This window comes from Triplophysa dalaica, chromosome 5 (assembly GCF_015846415.1).
Source record: "Triplophysa dalaica isolate WHDGS20190420 chromosome 5, ASM1584641v1, whole genome shotgun sequence".
NCBI lineage: Eukaryota > Metazoa > Chordata > Actinopteri > Cypriniformes > Nemacheilidae > Triplophysa > Triplophysa dalaica.
The window spans coordinates 13205446-13228142 of NC_079546.1; the positions used below are offsets into that span (position 1 = coordinate 13205446).

A 22697-nucleotide genomic window follows, 5' to 3' on the forward strand; every position below is an offset into this window, starting at 1 on the left:
TATCAGTTTTTTTATGGTCGCACTATTGCGATTGCCATAGATCATTTTTGCGAATTAACATATACGGAAGTGGCGAATCCAGTTTCTCCATTTTGTCTATCAGTAGGCCTATCTATCAGCGCCTCCCCCCAGAGACATGATATGCGCTGGTGTAGAGCCATGGTTAGAGATGCATTTAATGCTATTGATGATGAAGCATAAGGACCGAAAGAGTGGAGTTAAAATAAATATGTTTGACTGCAGAATACAAGAATTCCCCCGGCTAAGGTACAAAACAGACACGATTACAACGTATGTTGTGTGTTTTGAATGCAGTGTGAGGCTAATGCAGAAAACATGTTTAAACATGCGTCCAGAGAGTAAGAGCGCAAAAAACAAAACTGAGTTATCTTCTTACTCTGAAACGGACACATAAACACAAAATTACGTCAACATTCCCATATAAGCTAGGATCCTTGTAAAAGTACTCCATCTCACGAACAGGAACAAAAGCCATGTGTCACAGTATTAAATCTGTATACTTGCTCTTAAAGGGGCAGCAGCATTATAAAGATCTCGGTTTATAGTGTCCATCAAACAAAAAAGGATGACCCTAAAAGACTCACTGATATTAAAGGAATGCTGTTTTTCTTATATGAGTTGTTAAGATAATGAAATAAGTAGCATACAATAATTTTGTTGTTAAAGATGTGCTTTAAAGTTACTGTTCTTGATTTACAGCGGCCACTTGCGTTGTATTACAGTTTTGCCACCAACTGCTCAGTTCAAACACGACGGTGGCCACCACAGTACAAAAAGATGTTATTCTCATGTTGAAGGAGGGAAGAGATCATATGGGCATTAGAAAGACTGTAGAAAGAGCGATGTCTTATTTATTACATAAAATGTCAGTGGATTTTAAGTATAAAAGAAGCATAAAAGTCAGGCAGCAGCTAGGACCCGCGCTAGGACCCCCGGTACTCAGGCTTTTAGCAGATATACTCTGTATGTAGATATAAATAGCTTATTCTAAGGTGTTACAAACATATTGGTTCATTACTTAAGGTCTTTATACAGCTCTGAAGAAATAATTTTGTATAATATATTGCATTTCTGTCAATAGATCCTTTTAAAAATCCAGTATTGTTCCTTTAAATAGACTTTCAACTTTGAATTGAAAGAGAGTTTATGTATAAGCAATAAAATCAATAATCACTACATAAACTAATTGTTTTTATTAATTTGCAATTGGTTTATTAATGTATTAAACATGTTTGGATGTAATTTTAATGTTTCCACTTTCTTGCGTCACACCAAGACCACCAGGTGCTATAAAGTGTATAACTTGGTGGCACCAGTGCCACCTCTCTGAAATGTTAGTCTAGAGCCCTGGGGTCCAATATTGCATAATTAAATCTAAGTTGTGGAGCACAAAACTAGACATCTTATAAGAGCTTAAAAATTTTCTTGCAGTCCTATAAATTTTGCATTTGTATTACATTAAATAACATGAATTTGTCTTCCCAAAACCATAAATCATATAAATAATATGCAATTTGTTATTTATATAATACAAAATCAAAAAACATAAATGAGTTATATCAAATGAAAGCTCTCTTTCTCAAGAATATCACTCTATATTTTACCGTTCTAACACTTTAGAGTAATATAACATGGAATAGTTGTTAAATTAAATCTGATAGTTACAATCTAGAGAGTTTTCTGTAAAATATTTTTTTTTAATCAATTTCTTCCAACATATGTGGTGCACTCTTTTGAATTCAAGTATAAAATAATATTTTATAACTGAGGGATGATTTGCATATAGCTCAAAGAGGGGTGGTTGTTTATTTTGGCATGAAAATAGTTAAAAAGTACGGAGAGCTGTGTAACAGTCAGCTTTGCTTTGCTAGAGATTGTGACGTGGCGTTTTCTATAAGAACCCCATCTGTCGGTTCAACATAATGTCGAGAGACCGACAGATAGGGAATGTCCCAGTTACATATGTAACGTCCGCCCTTGAAGGATCCTTTTATACCCGAATATTCAAGGTGGAGTCCGGCATGCAAATTTCATTCGCCAATTTCATTGGCATTTTCAAAGTTAATCGGAAGATCATAGGTTCTCAAGACAAACCCCATCGGTCGGTTCGACACATCATCCGAGGTTACATACGTAACCGGGATGGTATATTGTTTTTTATTTGTTTACTTACCACTGTCTATTTTACATATCGCTGCTATCCTTCTGAAACCTCATTCTCCATATATCTTCATTGTTTTTTTTTGTCATAAATCATCATTATTAGTCACCCTTTATGCTTGTCACTAGGTTTTGCAAATATCTAAAAAGTATTAGAAATTGTCAAGTTTTACAACAGAGTTGTCCTGAAAACAGCAAATTCTGACATCAGAGGTTTAGGAAGGACAGCAACAATATATAAGAACAAGTTACAGCTAACTCTTTAATCACAAGTGTATTCATGTATTAAATATATTTCATGTATTGCTTTAATTACAAAAATACATCAACTACTCTATATAATTAGCTGTATATAAATAGCTGTAATTTGTTTTTCTTATGCACTGTTTTAAGATAATAAATGTTCATTTAAACCAAATTGAAGCCAAAAATGTTACTGTGTGTTTGTTCATGAGGATGGAATGTGTACTGTAAAAGACAAACGCACACTCCGGCAGTCTTGTAAAGCTAGTTTTGTACAACTGCACTGTTCAAAGACACATTATGACCTGAATACCAATTTTTCTCAAACGCAGGGGGATTCCCGGGAAGAAATGTGGGACGATTATTGTGAAGGCAGAGGAGCTTAACAACTGCAGGGTAAGAGCTAATATTGATTGTTTGTAATTGGGTTTTATCTCCATCTCAGGGATACACATTTGTTTTAACACAGCCGGGATTGGCCACAACTGCCTTGTTCTAAACCCCTATATGCTACCAAGACATCTTTTTTAGGCACCATTGGTGTGCTTATAGTGTGAAGGCTGTTTCAAAGAGCAGCAAACAACATAATGCTGCCTCAATCGAGACTTCGCTTTGGCTGTAATCTGAGGCGGCATTCATTTCGATTACATGCAATCCCAGAATGCACTTTGGTGAGCACAGGAAAAAAATCATAGAAGATGATAGGCAGCTCTTTTTTTTTACAAAAATATACTTGTTTTCGTCATTCTGTTTTGGAATCTATTACAGAAACTTCTTATTTTAATTCTTAAATTAAGATCTGGCAAATTCTAAATGATTATGTGAAAACAGCAGGATGGTGGCATGTTTCAGAACAAATCTTATGCAATTTCCCTTTTTACAGTACCACTCCTGATAGTTTAAGGTTTATGTCAGGGCTAGTCAACTCCGATTCTTGAAGGCCACCATCCTGCAGAATTTTGTTTCAACTTTTACAAAGTTACTCTGAAAAAATAATGAATTACTACAGCTTTCCTGTAGAAAAAATAATGAATTACTACAGCTTTCCTGTAGAAAAAATAATGAATTACTACAGCTTTCCTGTAGAAAAAATAATTAATTACTACAGCTTTCCTGCAGCTTTCCTGTGGCTCAGTGGTAAGAGCATTGCGTTAACAGCACAAGGTTGTGGGTTCGATCCCAGGGGATTGCAAAGACCTATGTAAAATGTATAGGATAAAGCAATGTAAGTCGCTTTGGATAAAAGCGTCTGCCAAATGCCTAAAAATGTAAAATATAAATGAATTACTAGTTACTTATTACATATTCAATAGTGTAATTACATTACTGTATAATTACTCTCCAAAAATTATTTAATAACTTTTGATTAGAATTGATTCAAGGATAGACATGAAACGGCTTATTTAATTCATCCAAATAAATATCTACATAAATAATTCTTATTTACTGACCAATGTATACCAATGTGAGAAGGATACATTAAAACATACATCAAAAGTTAGACTTATAATTTTGATGTCATTTCTACTATTGAGCATATTACACAGTATTTAGTTCAATTACATCAGAATTAACTGTAATTAAATTACAGAAAAAATAAGAGTTATGCCTTACTTTACTTTTTCAAGGGAAAAATAATTAAATTACAGTACCTAATTACATAGTAACTAGTAAGACCCAACACTGCTGTTAAGTTATCTATAAAACATTTTTTTTACTGTGCATTCCAATTAATGTAAACCAAACTACAGTTGGTTTGTTTTGATTTAAGCCATGATAACTAAAAAATACAGCTTACTAAAGCCTGGCTCAGATTAGAGGATTCTTGGCCAGATTTTACCCCGATTTCCTCTCCCGAGAATCTTTGAAAAAATCGGGCCTAGAGCCGCCCGAGAATCGGCCCAGATTATAACGTAATGTGAGGCGTTCACAGATCGAATCTTACACCTCCCGATCTGCTCCGAGAGAAATCTTAGCCGCCCCGATCATATCAAAAATGTTTGATTTTTAGGATTTTAAATCGGGCTGATGACGTTGGTACTTTCGCTACAGCCAATGAGAGACACATCTCCAAGGTGACGGAGGTAAAGCTTCTGCAAGGGTACGTTGTACAGCGGAGATGGAGGATAGTTTTTATAATGTATACTCAAAAACATACCACAACCGCACAGAAAAGAACAAAAGCTGGAGAGAAGCCACGTCGGTTTTAAATGTACCGCGTAAATTAACTGCTAATGCGCAGCTTGTAGTTTCATTCAACAGATTATTATTTATATATAGGCGCACATATAACATGCGTTTATGTGTTTGTTTTTATCTTATAATCACATTGGCATTCCTCTTATTTCGGCAGCTACAATTCGTTTTTTTCCGTTATTTATAAACATTAAACTTAAGTGGCTCACCTAAAGCACAGTCAGCCCTAGTAAACTTCAGCCCTAGTAAAAAAGCATTATAGCACCCTTTGCTTAAAATACGTCCCCGCGGCTTTGGACTGACAGACAGAGAATCATTCAGAGCGCGACAAAGACACAGCATTCCTTGATTTTGCTACAGTAACGTATAAATCCCTTGATTTTGAATTGCTACCGAAACATCTGCTTTTCACGGCTGATAAGCCGTAGTACAGTTAAAACGGTACAGTTACACACACTAGACCTGTTGCATAGCCGCTCCATTTCCTTCATCTATCAGGGAAAAACACTTTTTTCATAAAGGACAAATAGATCATGCAAAATTAACTTCGATGTCCCTTTGTTTACTTCTGTTTCCCGGTGAGATGACGTAGGAGGCGTCCTCTGGTATGATAATCTTAATATTATTTTAAAATAAATGTCTTTTGTTGTGCAATTATGAAAAAAAAAAAATCCAGTTAAACTTTCTAAATCAGTTTTTTGCACTTGTTACCTTCAGTCGTATTTATAAACACAACTTTACCGCAAACTTTTTCTTCTCTGTACATTGAACATTTCACATTCATAAATGCAAGTTTACAAAGGGGAAACCTATTTTTGTAGTGCTTGAAAAAGAGATTCAAATGTAGATTTTACACAAGATAATCTGCCAAGATTCTCTTTATGTGTGAGCTGTAACCAGAATTTAAAATCTGTCAGAATTTTGAAACTCCTTTAGTCTGAGCCAGGTTTAAGATTTTACATAAGAGAATCTGGGAAGATTCTCTTTATGTGTGAGCTGCAACCAGATTTTCAAATCTGTCAGGATTTTTTAAACTGTAGTCTGAGCCAGGTTTAAGACAATAAAACACTATAAATCATTATAAATTATAAAAGATTTTTGAACATTTTAAAAACGGAGTCATCTCCAGGTTGGAGCAAAACTCTCAAGAACAATTGCCCTTCAGGAGGCATGATCTATGCATAGTAAATTTTTAGTTGCGAAACAAAGCAGTCTGTAATAGCATATGTTTTGCGCCAAGAGCTCCAGCTGTGCTCACATACGCACATAAATCCAGATAGACCTCTGCAATGCTAGTGTAATTATTACATTTGTCTTTCACAACAGGGATCAATAGACCTTATCCCATTCCCTGCTGAAGCATTGCATCTCACACAGATAGTGCTTGTACACACAAATGCTTTTCAAATGGATTATTTTTGAATAGCCCCTATAGCTTTGCCATCTGGGTACAGTAGTCAAGCAGATGTGAGAGAACAAGCCAAGCCGTTTAACATTTACATAATGGTATAGTCATCTAAGAACCCTGAATGGTTACTATTCTTCTCATTCGTGCTGATATCATTTTCCCTGGTCTGGCAAGTGGCCTAAATTCACATGTACTTGCTTGTTTGCCCCGATAACCTACTTTTCGCTTTTCTAAAACATTCTCACCCTGCAGGAGTCTGTGATGATGCAATTTTGTGGCAACAAACTGGACAAAAAGGACTTCTTTGGAAAATCTGACCCCTTTCTACTGTTTTACCGCAGTAACGAGGATGGAACGTGAGTAAAACACACACACACACATGTTTCTTTTCATCTACAGTACACACACTGCACACAACATTAATGTTAAACTCTGTATGGTAAATTACTTTCCATTGAATTCCTTTAAGTAAACACACATAGTTTTGCGTCTGGATCAGGAGTGCCTTACGCTGAATAATCTCTAATTATCTACTAGGTCCTGGCCTTTATGCATTTTTGCTATGTAAAAACATAGGATTTTAAGAACCCTAGGTCTGGTTTCACAGACAATGTGTTGGGTGCTGTCCCTTTAAGGTCGCTGATTCTGTGGGCTCTGGTGACTGCATGGGGGGAGGAGCTACGGGGTGAAAACGCTAAGAGAGAAAGTCATGTTGTTTTAATATTGAAGTTTACAATTCCGGTTTGAAGCTATAACTTAAAACTACATATTCCCAGTGTGGTGAGTTATTCTTTTGTGTTTAAGCTTATTTATAGTTTCTGATATGTGGCTATGTAGATCGCTATTTCTGCTAGTTGTGCTATTTGCGATTAACGCCATAGCGCCTAAAAGGATAATGTTATACACGTGTGATTTGCTGTTTACTGTTTAGATAACTTGTTAACTATTCATGCAATATATGTGGCATTTAGCTGCTAAACGAGGTTAAATATGCTTTGTGAAATGGAGACTGATTTAGAAATGTTTGTTGTTGATTGTAACACTTTACGCTCGTGCTTAATGCTAACATGTGACATAGCATTAGCGGGATTACTATATTTAGAGTTATTAGCATATAATTTAATGCTTACTATCTGAAGCTGATGCTGAATTGGTTGTAGAAAATTGTTTGTTGATTTATACTATATTGGATAGTAATTGTGATTTTTTTTTTCTGTTTCTAGTTTGACCACAAACATACACACACAAACATACACACACATACATACACGCACGTAAATGCGCACGAATACTTTCAACTAAATTAAACTACAACAACAAAGACCAAATGTGTACATTGTGAGTTCTGCACGAGAGGAATAAAGGACAAAAACAAAATCTCAAGTTAATGTTATCATTTTGTGGGTAACATTAAAGTCAAACACAAGGAATTACGAAGATTACAGACAACATGGATAAAGATTCAGAAACAAATACCACTCCTGAGCAACAACAAATGGGTCTCAAGCGTCAACGTGGAGTGGCAAAGGCTGCTGTGACGCGCTTGATGACACAGATTACAACCGCTATGGACTGCAACCAGCCCAAAGAGGTGGAATTTAAACTTGCTGGTTTGGATGAGGCTGTAAAGCGCTTTCATGAGATTCATGACACATACCATGAGACACTAGAAGATGATGATGATCTTGATGCTTCAAAGGGCTATTTAACATCAGTCCTGCGTGATGTTCAAGACTTGCAGCACACTGTCTTGAGCTGGCAAGATGACTTTAAGCCACCAATGGAGGATCCAAGCGTAGAGTCTTCAGATGGTCTTAATTTCCAAGAGGAAGAGCCAATGCTTGATGAAGCTGCTTACCTTCCAATGTCTTCCGTAGAACAGCTTTCTACCGAGCTTCAAGGGCTACACAATCTGAGACTGAAAGAAAATAAAGAGTTTTCCATGCTTATTGCTCAACAGGAAGAACGTCTGCGTGCAGAGTTTAACTTACAACTTCAGCAAGCTGAATATGAAATGGAGGGACTGAAAGGCTTACTGAAACTCAAGGATGCTGAGATGAAGGAAAATCGTCGAAAGGCTGAGCTAACAACAACAAATAAAGACTTTTCTACTCCTGTCTCAGGTAACCCATCCCTTAACTTTCGTCCATCACTTTCTACAGTGAACGAGAATTCTTTATGCCAACTACTAGATCTGTCAAGACAACAATATCAGTCACACATCGATTCCATGCACCTACCACCTGTTGACATCATCAAGTTCGATGGAGAACCCTTAAAGTACTGGCAGTTCATGAGATTGTTCTCCTCAGTGATAGATAAAGAGACCGTGCCAGATCAAGAGAAACTCACTCGACTGCATCAATACACGGTCGGCCAAGCTAGAGATGCTATCTCACATTGCTTGTACAACCCCAACTCTAGTCTGGGCTATGCGGAAGCCATGGCTATTCTCAAGAGACGTTTTGGCAATCCATATGCAATATCACAAGCATGGGTTGACAAGGTGCTTAATTACAAAGACATTAAAGACAACAAGCAGTTGCAAAGCTTTGCTGACATTCTGTGCAGCTGCAGAGACACCTTAAAAGCAATGAAGTGTGAGGAAGAGCTGAATGGTGGACGCGCATTGCTACAAATTGTAGAAAAGCTACCTGAAGACATGAAGAAAAGATGGCTTACAAAAAACTACGAGATCATCAAATCTGGAAGTTTGCCAAAGTTGGATGACATCGTCAGTCTTGTTGAAGCAGAAGCTGCTAAGAGGGCAGATCCTATCTTCGGGAATCTTCTTAGCCATGCCAGTCGAAATTCTCCAACAAATATGAAGTCAAGTTTCAATAAGAAGAGGCAGACATTTGCAACAGTATCATTTACTAATGAATCCACTACATCGTTCACACCAAAGACAACATCAAGATTTAAGTGTCCAAAGTGCACTGAAGGACACTTTCTGAACCAATGTCAAGCTTTTAGAGCTCTGTCTGTTCAAGAGCGTTTGGCCTTTGTTCAACAAAAGCAACTCTGTCTGAACTGTTTCATGAAAGGTCATCGCAGCACAGTATGTACTCGCAACTGGGTATGCAAGGTGCCTGGATGTGGAAAAAAACACAACAGTTGGCTGCACTCTGCTATCGTAGCTTCTAATAACGACAAAACCCAATCTACTATTCAAGCTATTGAAGATGAGCCAGCTGCTGACCCGCCACAAGCCATTCAAGCACATGCCACCAGAAAGTACATTGAAGCCAGTCAAAAGAAGATTGCACTTCCTATCTTGCCAGTAGTGGTTTCAGACAGACACAACCGATTCTCTATGAATGTCTTTGCTTTGCTTGACAGTGGCTCAAATGGGACCTTTGCTTCTAAGAAGCTAATTCATGCTCTTAAACTAGAGTCACGTAAAACGAACATTAAACTGAACACCATGGAGACAAAAAATCTTAATGTAGTCACCCTAGAAGTGGATATACGAGTTGAAGATGCTCAACAAAGGAACTCTTACCTGATGAAGGGAGTGCTGTGTCGGGATCACCTGAACATAAGTCTTGACAATCTAGTCACACAGCATGAGGTGTTCCAGTGGCCACACCTAAAGGAAATTGCAGATGAAATCAGTTTACCTGATGTCGATTTAGCGGATGAAGTTCACCTGCTTATAGGTCTAGACCAACCAGACATACTTGCTCCTCGTGAGACACGTTGTGGTGAGTCAGGAGAGCCTTATGCAATTCTGACTGGCTTGGGGTGGACACTCCATGGACCAGTAGCTGACGGGTCAACATCTATCTCTGCCAATTTCGTTCAAGCTGACAACTCTTTACAACAAGCTGTTGAAAGATTTTGGAAACTGGATGATCCAGTGCATGTGAACAATGACTCATTGTCAGTAGTCGACGAGCAAGTTGTGGATCTATGGAACAAGCGGTCAGTCAAAGAAGATGGCCACTACACACTACCAATCCCCTTCAAAGAACATCTACCACGACTGCCTAATAACTACACAATGGCCAAACATCGACTGGACCTTCTAGGAAAAAGGCTAAAGAAAGACCCGACTTTGCATCAGAAGTACACAGAAGGTATCAAAGACTCTTTACTGAAAGGATATGCAGAAGAGGTCATTGACATCAACAGTGAAGATAGTTGCGTGTGGTACCTGCCACATCATCCAGTGATACATCCACGCAAGCCAGAGAAGGTTCGTATTGTCTTCGATTGTGCAGCACGGTACCAAGGTACTTCATTGAATGACCGTGTTCACCAAGGCCCAGACCTTACCAATAAGCTACTGGGAGTTCTTCTCAAGTTTAGGCAAGAACCCATTGCCTTAAATGCGGACATCGAGAGCATGTTTTATCAAGTCCGTGTGCCAACTGATGAAAGAAATGTGCTTCGCTTCCTGTGGTGGCAAGATAACGACCCGGACAAACAACCCAAACATTATCGTATGACAGCTCACCTTTTTGGAGGTGTCTGGAGTCCTAGTGCTGCCAATTTCGCCCTGCAACGAGTAGCTGAAGACAACCGTGGAAACTTCTCTAAGGCCGCTGTGGATACAGTAAGGTCTAATTTCTACGTCGACGATTGTCTTAAGTCCGTATCAACAGAGGAGGATGCCATCAAACTTGCTTCTGAACTCCGGGAACTGCTCAACTGTGGAGGCTTTAGATTAACAAAGTGGTTGAGCAATTCTAAGGAAGTGATGAGATCAATACCAGCTGAGTACTGGGCAAAATCATTGCATGAGGTAAACCTTGACCAAGAGGATTTACCATTTGAACGAACACTGGGCGTCCTTTGGGATGTGGAAAGAGACTGCTTCACATTTGACGTCAAGGCAGTGGACAAACCTACAACAAAGAGAGGAGTATTGAGCACTACCAGTTCCATCTATGATCCTTTAGGATTTGCAAGCCCATTCGTGCTCAAAGCAAAAGCAATCTTTCAAGAGTTGTGCCGCATGAAAGTTGACTGGGATGAGGAGTTACCTGTGGACATGGTTGCACAGTGGCGCAGATGGTTAAATGACCTGCCTCTATTGTCAGCACTGACAATTCCAAGATGTCTTAGGCCAACACCCACTAGTTGTTTGTTAGTTGCCCAACTCCATCACTTTTCCGATGCTTCAGAACTGGCTTACGGTGCTATTTCATACATCAGGATTGGCGACACTTGCAGGCTCGTGATGTCGAAGGCAAGACTTGCTCCCATCAAGCCAGTTAGTATACCACGGCTGGAGCTACTAGCAGCGGTAGTTGCTACAGAGCTGGATCAGCATATCAAGGGGCACTTGGAGATTCCAATTGAAAGGACTTTCTTTTGGACAGACAGTACTATCGTACTTCAGTACATTAACAACAAGCTTTGTCGTTTCAAGACTTTCGTTGCTAACCGTATTTCAAAAATACATGAGCGTTCAGAACCATGCCAGTGGAGACACATTGACTCTGCTTTGAACCCTGCGGATGATGTTTCTCGAGGAATGAACATGGGAGAGTTTATGTCGAATGAACAATGGGTATCTGGTCCACATTTTCTACGACTTGGGGAGGAACATTGGCCCGCTCAACCTATCATAAATGATTTGCCAGAAGAAGCAGAGATCAAAAGAATCAAAGAGGTCTATGCAGCTAGCGTAAAACCAAACCAAGTGATGGAAAATGCAGTGGACAGACTGCTGGAGCGATACTCCAGTTGGCATCGATTGAAAAGGGCTACTGCTATCTTGTTGCGTGTCAAGGCTTTGTTACGCAAAAGGGCAAGTGGGAATCTTTCTGACCCCATCACTGTTTCTGAGCTTCAACATGCAGAATTAGCCATTCTCAAGTACATACAAACTGCATCTTTTGGATCTTCTCAAGTCAAAACCAGTTCACTTCTCAAGCTTAAATCCTTTGAGGATGAAAATGACAAACTCCTTCGTGTGGGAGGCAGACTAACAAATGCCCCAATTCCCTTTGAGGCAAAACATCCAGTGATCCTACCTAACAATCATCACGTCACCCAACTGATTATCAGTCACTACCATCTCCGTTTGGGTCATGCGGGTCCAGAAAGAGTACTTTCGGAAATTCGTCAACGTTTCTGGATACTAAAGGGACGTGCTGTCATTAACCGTACTCTCAAGTCATGTATACAGTGTCGAAAGTTAAGAGCTAGACCACAAGTCCAACAAATGGCAGACTTGCCTAACTCTAGAGTGACACCAGGGGAGCCTCCATTCACTCGTGTGGGCATAGACTATTTTGGGCCATTCTTGGTAAAGAAGGCACGGAGTGAGCTCAAGAGGTATGGATGTTTGTTTACATGTCTCACTACAAGAGCTATTCACTTGGAGGTTGCACACACCCTCAATACTGATTCCTTCATCAACGCCTTACAGCGATTTATCGCTAGGAGAGGCCCAGCCACGGAAATCCGATCGGATAACGGGACTAATTTTGTTGGAGGATTACAAGAGTTGCGGAAAGCCATCAGTGAATGGAATCAACAAAAGATTTCTGATTACCTGCTGCAGAACAATGTAAAATGGATCTTTAATCCACCTGCCGCCTCTCACATGGGTGGTGTTTGGGAGCGACAAATTCGCACCGTTCGTTCCATTCTAAACTCTGTTCTATCGCAGCAGGCACCAGATGACGAGGGTTTGACAACATTGTTTTGCTGCGTTGAGTCTATTGTCAATGGTCGACCAATCACGAAACTCTCAGATGACCCATCAGATCCTCTACCACTCACACCAAATCATCTGTTGTTACTCCGTTCTGGTCCAATTCTACCTCCGGGAGCCTTCGTAAAACAGGACATTTACAGACGCAGATGGCGCCAGGTGCAATATCTGGCAGATGTCTTCTGGTGCAGATGGCTCAAGGAGTATTTACCTGCACTGCAACAACGTCAAAAATGGCTACAACCAAAGCAGAATCTTCAAATCGGAGATCTTGTGCTTATTCTGCATGAAAGGACACCACGCAATCATTGGCCGCTAGGTCTGATTACTCAAGTCTATCCAGGTTCAGATGGACTTGTGCGTACTGTGGAAGTGAAAACACAGGCAGGGGTTTTCATCCGTCCTGCTGACAAAATATGCCTCTTAGAAGCCAGTCTTCTTAGTTGACTCTTTTCAGTTGAATTGGTTTATTTGAAACATCACCCGTCCTATGTTTGAATGACCTGTTTGGGTCATTGGGGTCGGGATGTTGGGTGCTGTCCCTTTAAGGTCGCTGATTCTGTGGGCTCTGGTGACTGCATGGGGGGAGGAGCTACGGGGTGAAAACGCTAAGAGAGAAAGTCATGTTGTTTTAATATTGAAGTTTACAATTCCGGTTTGAAGCTATAACTTAAAACTACATATTCCCAGTGTGGTGAGTTATTCTTTTGTGTTTAAGCTTATTTATAGTTTCTGATATGTGGCTATGTAGATCGCTATTTCTGCTAGTTGTGCTATTTGCGATTAACGCCATAGCGCCTAAAAGGATAATGTTATACACGTGTGATTTGCTGTTTACTGTTTAGATAACTTGTTAACTATTCATGCAATATATGTGGCATTTAGCTGCTAAACGAGGTTAAATATGCTTTGTGAAATGGAGACTGATTTAGAAATGTTTGTTGTTGATTGTAACACTTTACGCTCGTGCTTAATGCTAACATGTGACATAGCATTAGCGGGATTACTATATTTAGAGTTATTAGCATATAATTTAATGCTTACTATCTGAAGCTGATGCTGAATTGGTTGTAGAAAATTGTTTGTTGATTTATACTATATTGGATAGTAATTGTGATTTTTTTTTTCTGTTTCTAGTTTGACCACAAACATACACACACAAACATACACACACATACATACACGCACGTAAATGCGCACGAATACTTTCAACTAAATTAAACTACAACAACAAAGACCAAATGTGTACATTGTGAGTTCTGCACGAGAGGAATAAAGGACAAAAACAAAATCTCAAGTTAATGTTATCATTTTGTGGGTAACACAATGTTTATCTTAAAACAGGACTATACCTTAAAATATCAAGGGACAAATTTACTTTTCAGAGCGAATCAGTGCGAGAGCGAAGTAGTGCGAGAGTGCAATTTTAAAAAAGCGAAGATGGGATTTGAAATTTCTGTGGGTGATTTACTAACAGAGGGCAAAAAGCACAGGGCAATATGTCATTCCCATAATGACTAATGCAACCTACAAAGAACAGTTTAAGAGCGCGCAGGGTTTAAGAGATGCTTTGTTAAATAAAGCTGAAAAAACGAGCACAAAACCTTTGTATTTCGCGTTGCGTTATTCATTTAAATACTCTCCTACGACAAATTTTGCATCTGAATAGGAAACTCCTACAAATGCAGATTCATTAAGATCAGTCGCAAAAACAACTGTGTCCATGCCTTTTCAGCGCAAATTTTGTACATCTTGAGTCAAAAGAATGACATATTTTTAAGATGTATCAGGGCAAGTTATGTTCAGTTAAGACAGCTCAAACATTAATTTGAGTCAATTTTATCCTTATTCATTGTTTATGAAACCGGGCCCTAATATAAGGTAGATTCTGACATTGGCTCTCTATTGTGTCCATTATTATATGTCATGCTATCATGTTATGTGCAGTGTAAAGCTTTGCGAGTAACTCCCCGAAGTTATTGCTAATTGTGAACATAATGCTGTCACAACTGTTGCAATTGCAATCATTGTAATTGCAACAGTAGCTAATAGTTTTTCCTAATGGTGGGTGTAAACAAGAAATCTGTTTGTTGTCTATTTTGAACCAAGCTGAAAGACAAGTTATTGTACAGCAGTTGTTAGGGAGTGTTCAAGAGAGTTGTGTTTCTTTTTTAAACATCATGCACATCGAATGCTTTTAATTACATCTAACAATATAAAGATATAACAATTAAGTAACAACAATGACCAGTTGTCCATTTGAGTTTGTAAATAAATAATTATTGCGAATAGTTTTAGCATTTAGCATCAATCCTAATTGTATTTAACTTCAGGTGTTTAACCCCTAAACTATCAGTAAAAATAATCCAAACACAATTCAAGCAAGAAATGTGGATGCCAACTAATTTGGCGTTTTGATAGCATTTCGATAATGATAATGCACAGATTTTAAATTTTGAGAACAACAATGGTTACAATTGCTCTTGCCTCAGTGATTCAATGACCAAGGAAAAGGTTCACAAAATAATCCATATAAAACATCAATTTGTCTGATAGAATCGTTATTATTATAGAATTATTATTTAGAACTTCATGGATATAATCATAATATTGTAATTGTTATTAATAATAAAATATTATACTACAATTACAGATATGCAGATGATAATGGTAACCCAGGGTTTAGTGTGAAACCTCAGGTTATGAATACCCAGGGTAATCTCTTAAACCCTGGTAAATTTTAAGCATTTTGAAACAGATAGCCTAGGATTCGGTTTACCCGGGGGTAAGAACAGGGGGGTCGCTAGATCCCTTCGATTGGGGCACATATCTCAGTTTAAATTTCAAGATTAAGTTTTAACAATTGCCATTTGTTTATTTGTAAGTGTATTTTCATTGTCATTTAAATTGACAATGGCGAACAAAAAATGGATCCATATGCAAGGTAGTAACCTAATTCATGCTTGTAAAAGCATTTTAAATGGTCTGAAAACACAAACTTGAGCGGTACTTTCGCGCAGAAATACATGTCCGCGCACGTCTCTGTGTTTCCTTGCAAAAAAAGGTGACGCATACGACTGAGTTGGCTAACATGACGAAACTAAAGTAAATTCTGAAGATGGACATCAGAATTTGTTTGCAGAAAGGAGAGATGATGAGGGACACAAGTCTTGATAAACAAACTACTGTACATCCCCAGCCAGTCAGGTCTCAGACATTACATAAAACATGTCTCAGGAAAAGCTTTGACAAGTCTGTAAAATCGCATTGTTGCTTAGAAAAACATTTGTGTTCTGTACTTTCAGAAATGAAATTTAGATTTAATATACTAGCTCTAGTTTAGGACAAAAAGTTAAAAGTAGATTTTGTGGGCAGATATGTGCTATTATAGGCAGTTTAATGCAGTACAGTTGATGAACCAACTTTGTTTTGACTTTGAAACCAGAAAATATTGTTTTTTTAAGAAAATATATTTTATATTATTTGGTGCCAAAAAAGACTGGTTTCTTGAAATATTTGAATCGCAAATTATATATAAAATGTTCACCTTCCCTAGTATTATTGCACTGTAGGAATAGTGGGTTAAGCAAGGGAAGTTTGAAGTGCATTGTGTTGTATTCTTCTTACACAAAAAAGTGGGCCTGTGCCCCAGTAGAGCTTTAGGTCTAGTAACACCTCTGGTTTAAAATAACCCAGGGTTAACCATTTCAAGTGTGAAAAGCCCTAGATGTATCATCAATATTCAAACTCTTTGTTTTTTAAATGAATGTGTTGCAACACGTGCTGGATGTGATGTGCATTCTGTCACATTTTCAAAGAAATAATTTCAAATATAGTCTATTGCTTCCTAAAAAGAACGGTTGTTGGCCAGCTAGCAGACAGAAATGGTCATTACTTGGCATCTAGTTTCAGTAGCTTGACTGGCCCCAGACCACCTCACAGCAAAGCATGACATTTTTAAGATCATTTTTAGCAACACTTAAATTGCACATACACAAACCTGAACTCTTGTGAGAAAGAGACAGAGAGACGGAGAGAGAGAGTAAATACTGTAGGAATAAAGGCCAGAATTGAGCTATGTAGTGAGCCTGTAACTGAGCAATCCATTCATGTGTCTGTCCTTTAGAGAACAGAGTCTGTTTTTAAAGAAAATCCTGTGGCTGTGAGGAGTTGAGGAAGGTTTAGCTCAAGGGGCCACTGTCTGAAAGTCAAACCAATTATGTCAAATATTTGTTCGGCTTCTGAAACGGCTCAGTTGATGCTGAGCAATATGAATGTCCAAAAAGTAGTTTCCAGTAATTTTACACAAATAATGAGGATAAAACTCCATGTGATGTGAAGTGAAAATATTGCTATTTCAGCATGGATAAGATTAGCAGTGTTTGGTAACAAAAATTGCAGGATTGTTACTTTCGTGTTTAAATGACAATTAAATAAATATAAAATTATGAATAATATTAATTATACATTGTAACAAAGTTCGGGGTAAGTAAGAAGGCAGGAACTGCGAAAGTTAAACCAACTTTTAATAACATTAACAAAAAACAAAACGAAAGTAAAGCTCCCTCACGGTCGACTGCCGGCAACACAAACATAAAACATAACATAAACTCCAGGCCTGGTTCTCTCTCGTCCTTCACTGCTGTCGAGCATACTTTTATGCTTATAAAGCTCCTCCGTGAGAGATACGAGACCCGTTCCCTCATGGCCCTCGTCCCGCTCTGCTTGTCACATACATCCACAACAGTTCACAGTAAACTATAATGTCTGCAATCCATAAATTATCGCTATCTCTGTCTGAAACATAAAATTGCAGGTAACTTTACGTACTTCTCTTTACATGTGTTTATTATAAGCTTACTGTTATGAAACAGGATAATTAGTAATCATTTTTGAACACAGATTTTTTATGTGTGACCCTGGACAACAAAACCATTCTTAAGTAGAACGGGAACATTTTTAGTAATCGCCAAAAATACAGGGTATGGGTAAATATTACAGGTTTTTCTTTTATGCCCAAAATCCTTGGGATATTACGTAAAGATAATGTTCCATGAAGATATTTTATCAATTTCCTATCGTAAATGTATAAAAACTTTATTTTTGTGAGTGGATGGCCTGCTACAGTGCTTTTGATTAAGAACTTCAAAGGCGATTTTCTCAAAATTTTGCTTTTTTGCACCCTCAGATTCCAGCTTTGTAAACATTTGTTGTTCCGCCATATATTGTCCTATCCTAACAAACCATATATCAATATAAAGCTGTTTTCTTCAGCTTTCAGATGATGTAAAAATCTCAATTTTGAAAAATTTACCCTTAAGACTGATTTAGTCGGCCAGGGTCACACATAAGGTTTTTTTTCAACTAAAAACAGGTAACAGATGGCAGCTTTTAACCATTGTCTTGTCGTCTTGCAGATTCACCATTTGCCATAAAACAGAGGTGGTAAAGAACACTCTCAACCCTGTGTGGGAGGCCTTCAAAATACCTGTCAGGGCCTTATGCAATGGCGATTGCGACAGGTATGGACTGAAGTTGATTAACATTTATTCATTTACAACTTATGTAACTTCCAAATGAGAGAGCATTTAACATCTTGTCAATTAGCCGCCAATAATATTGTATTATGTTTCGACTGAGAAATTGTGATGAATTGTGATGCTTGTGTTTGCTGAATGCAGTGTTGATGCAGTTGATTTTGATGTTGAAGGATCACTAAAATAATCAATACAAATAAATCTACATCGCTATTGGAAATCATAGGTTTTCCAAAACTTTAAGTAATTTATGTTTTTGGACTGGTTGAATGATCGTTGATTTGTTTAGGTGATTGCATTTTTGCAAAACTTGATATAGTCATGGACATCCTTTTTTGTCTTTGACCCGTATGATAGTTTCAGTGTCAGGAGATACAGGAATATCTTAGGAACAGTATAGTGAGACAGTCGTATAGACCCAACATAAAGGGAAATCCAAAGCTCTAGATAAGACCATCAGGAGTGCCTCAAACAGACTCTTGCTGTGTGGCGATAAATCTGGAAGCTTCTGCACAGTAGAGGTACTCTCGCTGATGTGCATCGATCGGTGCCGTAGCAGACTCTCCCACACAATGCCATGGCTTTATCTCTAATTGAACATGTGGGACACGAAAGAGAGAGCCTGATGGACGGAATAGAGGAGCACTGGACAAACTGGGGAGTCTGGGACGTGAGATAAGCCACCACACACACTGTAATAAAAAAGCAAGGAGTGTCTCGTGATGATAACACAGAGAATGGGTGCGAAGGTGCTTTGTGGGGATTGGGTTCTTGTTAGCACGTGTTGCGTTTAAGCTCTGTGTAATTGACAGAGAAGTTCAATTTGAACTGAGCAAACTCATCACTTGCCTGTCACACTGGGGACAGCAAAGGTTGTGATTATTTTCTGTGAGTCACAGTAATCCATATGTAAATTGTTTTAATCCTTGCAAAGAAGGTTAGATTAAAATAATGATTTTATAGACGGATAGAAGAACTAGGAATTAGGACTGAAGGTAACTCTGAGTTTGCCACGGTGTTCTGAGATCCTTATACACCTTTCTCTATTTTCAACACATGAACTATTTTTTTTTATTTATAATTATGCTTTTTTCGTGTCCGGAAATATATAAGATGGAATGGCATGTCTACATTACTACAATGTGCTTTTTGCAGAGTGCTTACTGGCTTAAATTAAAAGTACACCGTATTACAGTTTGTTTGTATGGAATTCTAAATGTAAGAAGTGTATGGGAAGTCATGCTGTTTGGAAAAATAAATTGCACATTTCTCCCTAACAATCCACAAAATCATTCACATACAGTATGTATAATAAAACACCAAGGTGATGAGGTCAATACTCAGGGTACACACAAATTGGCTAAATGTACACCTTGAATGCACCTCGTCACTTTGAATAAAAATTGTCTGCTGAATTACACCATGATGGATCCAAACTCATCCACACTATCTATCAGACCATGTCTTTGACTTTTCCTACTATTTTCTATCCTCTGCCATCTAGCAGGTCACTGTTATTTTGTATTATCCTGCCGTTTGATGAAAAGAGAATAGTAATCATGCAGTACATGACAAACAGTTTATGAAAATGTATTAATAGGGGCAAGATGTGCAGGAAAAACATTTTGAAGAGTGTTTACAATATTTGAGGCCATTTTGTAGTTGTCAAACATTGTGAAAAATGCCTGTGGTTAATATGAGGATCTGTTGTGACCATTTCAGTTTGCAGATGCAAATGGTTTGGTACTTTGTTCGTGGCCAAAACATTTTGGGGGGGTTTTATTTAAAAAAATCTGACATCACCACAAACTGAGTGTACAAAATAGAAAAAATTACATTACTGTGGTGTGAAATAACGTCATACATGGAATCGTATCGCAAATAGGGATGTGTGATTGGAGTCACATACAGACACCACAGTTAATGGTCAATATAGACGAATACCAATTTTTAAACCAACTCTCTTTTTCTCTGTCTCTCACAGAACGATCAAAGTTGAAGTGTATGACTGGGATCGAGATGGCAGGTAATGAGCTGGAAACATGCACTGTATCTAACATCCATTCATTAAATATGATCCTTAACTGTCACGGACATCAAAATACAGCTCTTCTAAGGATCTTTTATTTAATTTTATTAATGTAGTGTAGCGTCACCAAACTTCTGACTCCTTGTGGTGAGTTGTGGGTAATATCAGCCGTTAAGCGTTCACACTTTGAATTTTCATCGGAAACAGTAGACATAGCATACTATGATTTGGGACATACTAGTATTTTCGAATACTATTTAGGACGGATATGCGAATTGCAAGCTACTGAAAATGTGTTTAGCAATGATCCACTCCCATGATGCATTGTGAATGAACATAATCGAGTTTCCCAACATTTCGTTTGAACTGCACCTATATTAGAATTGGATTATATTTTCCCTGTAAATCGATACAAATATATAGTTTCTATGCTCATTGATTATTGGTAATATTGTTTTTGATACAGTTTCAGTGGATTGTAAATTTTGCAATTTAGCATCTTAGTACTAACATGCTCTCTTGCATTACTATGGCAGGGGTTTGTTATTTCCTCCTTTGTAAATACCAAAATTGATAATAACATATAATAATGTTATAATAACATCTGCCTTTTTACAGTATATCTCAATGTTTACACACTTATATTGGTGTTTTAAAATGCAAATGAAAGATCCCATGCAGAGTCATTGGATTTTGCTTTGATCTAAAAGATCATTCATAATTTTTGTCATGGTAAGTTATGGCAAGAGATCACAAATTTCTCTGAACAAAGCAAGAATAAATGTAACTGAAAGTTCTCCATGCTGACAGATGTGTTTGTGTGTTTTAAAAAAGTCACGACTTTATTGGGGAATTCAGCACAAGTTACAGAGAACTATCAAGGGGCCAGTCACAATTCAACGTGTATGAGGTAAGTTGTCAAGCACATTCACTCAAATGTTTTATAAAGTACTAACATGCTTGTTTTCTAAAGAAGTGATCAGTCTGGAAGGAAACTGTTGTCCCGCTGTGTGACAGTTTAAAAAACAAACTGCATTGAAATGTTAACAAAAATCTACATGACATTTAATTTTACGATGTCTTAGTGAAATCTCATTGGTCCAAACCCCACTCCACATTTATTCTTACACAAATAATATGTCCAGATTTTGGAACATGGACATTCAAACATCATGTGCAAACTTTGCAGCTTAGTTTAAAAAATATCGTGAATGTGACAGAGAGATTAGTGGGAGAGTATATTTGATATGAATGACAATATATTAAATGTTAAAGGGGTCATATGACACGGATGTTATTGTTTGTTTTGGATGTTATGCAATGTGTATGCACGATTTAAGGTTAAAAAAATCTGCCCAGCCTCTCTGAAACATGCGCTCTTAAAAGTGAAATGTGCTATTATTGGCCAGTTAACCAGTGCATAGTGATTGGTCGATAAAAGCAACCTAATTACGTAAATGTAACATCTATTACCACATTTGGAACATCAGGTACATATTGTTGTGTCAACATATTGTTGTGTCAAATATAAACATTTTCTGGGTTAATTTAACCCACCAGTTTATTCTGTCACTGTCCGACCTAATGCTGGGTGTATTGAATAATCCGGTGTATTGATGTGATGTTTTACACTATTAATATGTTATCTAGAAAATGACGTTTGTCTTTATTGATATAAAATTGTTGCAGGCCAACTCAAGATAAGTTGGCTGGAAAAAAATGCAGTAAATAAAGTGCACTTGCCAGTTTTAACACAGTACAAGTACTTTTGTGTGTGACTGTGTGTTGGCGTTTATGTAAAACCATATGTCTTCAGAAAGGCCTTTTTTTACTGGCGAATGAAGCCTTTAGTTTAGCTTGTGTAAATATCACAAACATTTTAATTAATAGTCACATTTATTGGAATAAAGATTTTTTCTTAGTCGTTATGTAGACATAGATTCACTTATTCTCTTATGCCAATTTTTTAAAGCTAAACTGCAAAATATTCACTTAAAATAGTCACATGCAGAATTTCTTATCACCAATGCGGTGTTTTACTATATGTTTTCTTCATTGGTTTTTATGATATTATTTACATTTTAAACAAAGAGATTCCATTTCTGCGTGGTTTAAAGTTTTGACTTGGGCTTTGATTGCAACCATACACTTGTAGTATAATATAGCTTATCGTATTATAATTTTTGTTTATTAAATAATTTCCATTACCCTTTAATCAATTAAATGAATGCTTTAAACTCATTCTTTCCATATGCAGGTCATAAACCCCAAGAAGAAGGACAAGAAAAAAAAATACCTAAACTCTGGAACAGTAAGCAAATACATTTATCATATACATTTTACATTTAGTCATTTAGCCAACGTTTTTATCCAAAGCAACTTACAGATAGTTCAGGGAGCAATAAAGCGATATGTAATAGAGGCGGAATA

General features: G+C 37.6%; 2 protein-coding genes across 3 annotated transcripts in view; both read left to right on the plus strand.

The window, feature by feature from the left end:
* The window catches only part of LOC130420573 (copine-8), a 98161-nt gene that overhangs the window by 52647 nt on the left and 22817 nt on the right, over positions 1 to 22697 (plus strand). For both annotated transcript variants that reach the window (XM_056747938.1, XM_056747939.1), the window contains exons 7-12: positions 2757 to 2820; positions 6281 to 6384; positions 18119 to 18223; positions 20223 to 20264; positions 21102 to 21177; positions 22525 to 22578. In XM_056747938.1, coding sequence (XP_056603916.1) covers positions 2757 to 2820; positions 6281 to 6384; positions 18119 to 18223; positions 20223 to 20264; positions 21102 to 21177; positions 22525 to 22578 — 445 coding nt within the window. The remainder of the gene's footprint in view (positions 1 to 2756; positions 2821 to 6280; positions 6385 to 18118; positions 18224 to 20222; positions 20265 to 21101; positions 21178 to 22524; positions 22579 to 22697) is intronic.
* On the plus strand, positions 10700 to 14046 carry LOC130420572 (uncharacterized). Its single transcript, XM_056747937.1, has 2 exons — positions 10700 to 13395; positions 13839 to 14046. Exon 1 carries the CDS (start codon positions 10734 to 10736, stop codon positions 13146 to 13148), a length of 2415 nt encoding a protein of 804 aa, XP_056603915.1. The 5' UTR covers positions 10700 to 10733; the 3' UTR covers positions 13149 to 13395; positions 13839 to 14046.

Coding starts and splice junctions, on each gene's coding strand:
- LOC130420572 (XM_056747937.1), top strand. CDS start 10,734: ATGAGATCAATACCAGCTGAGTACTGGGCAAAATCATTGCATGAGGTA.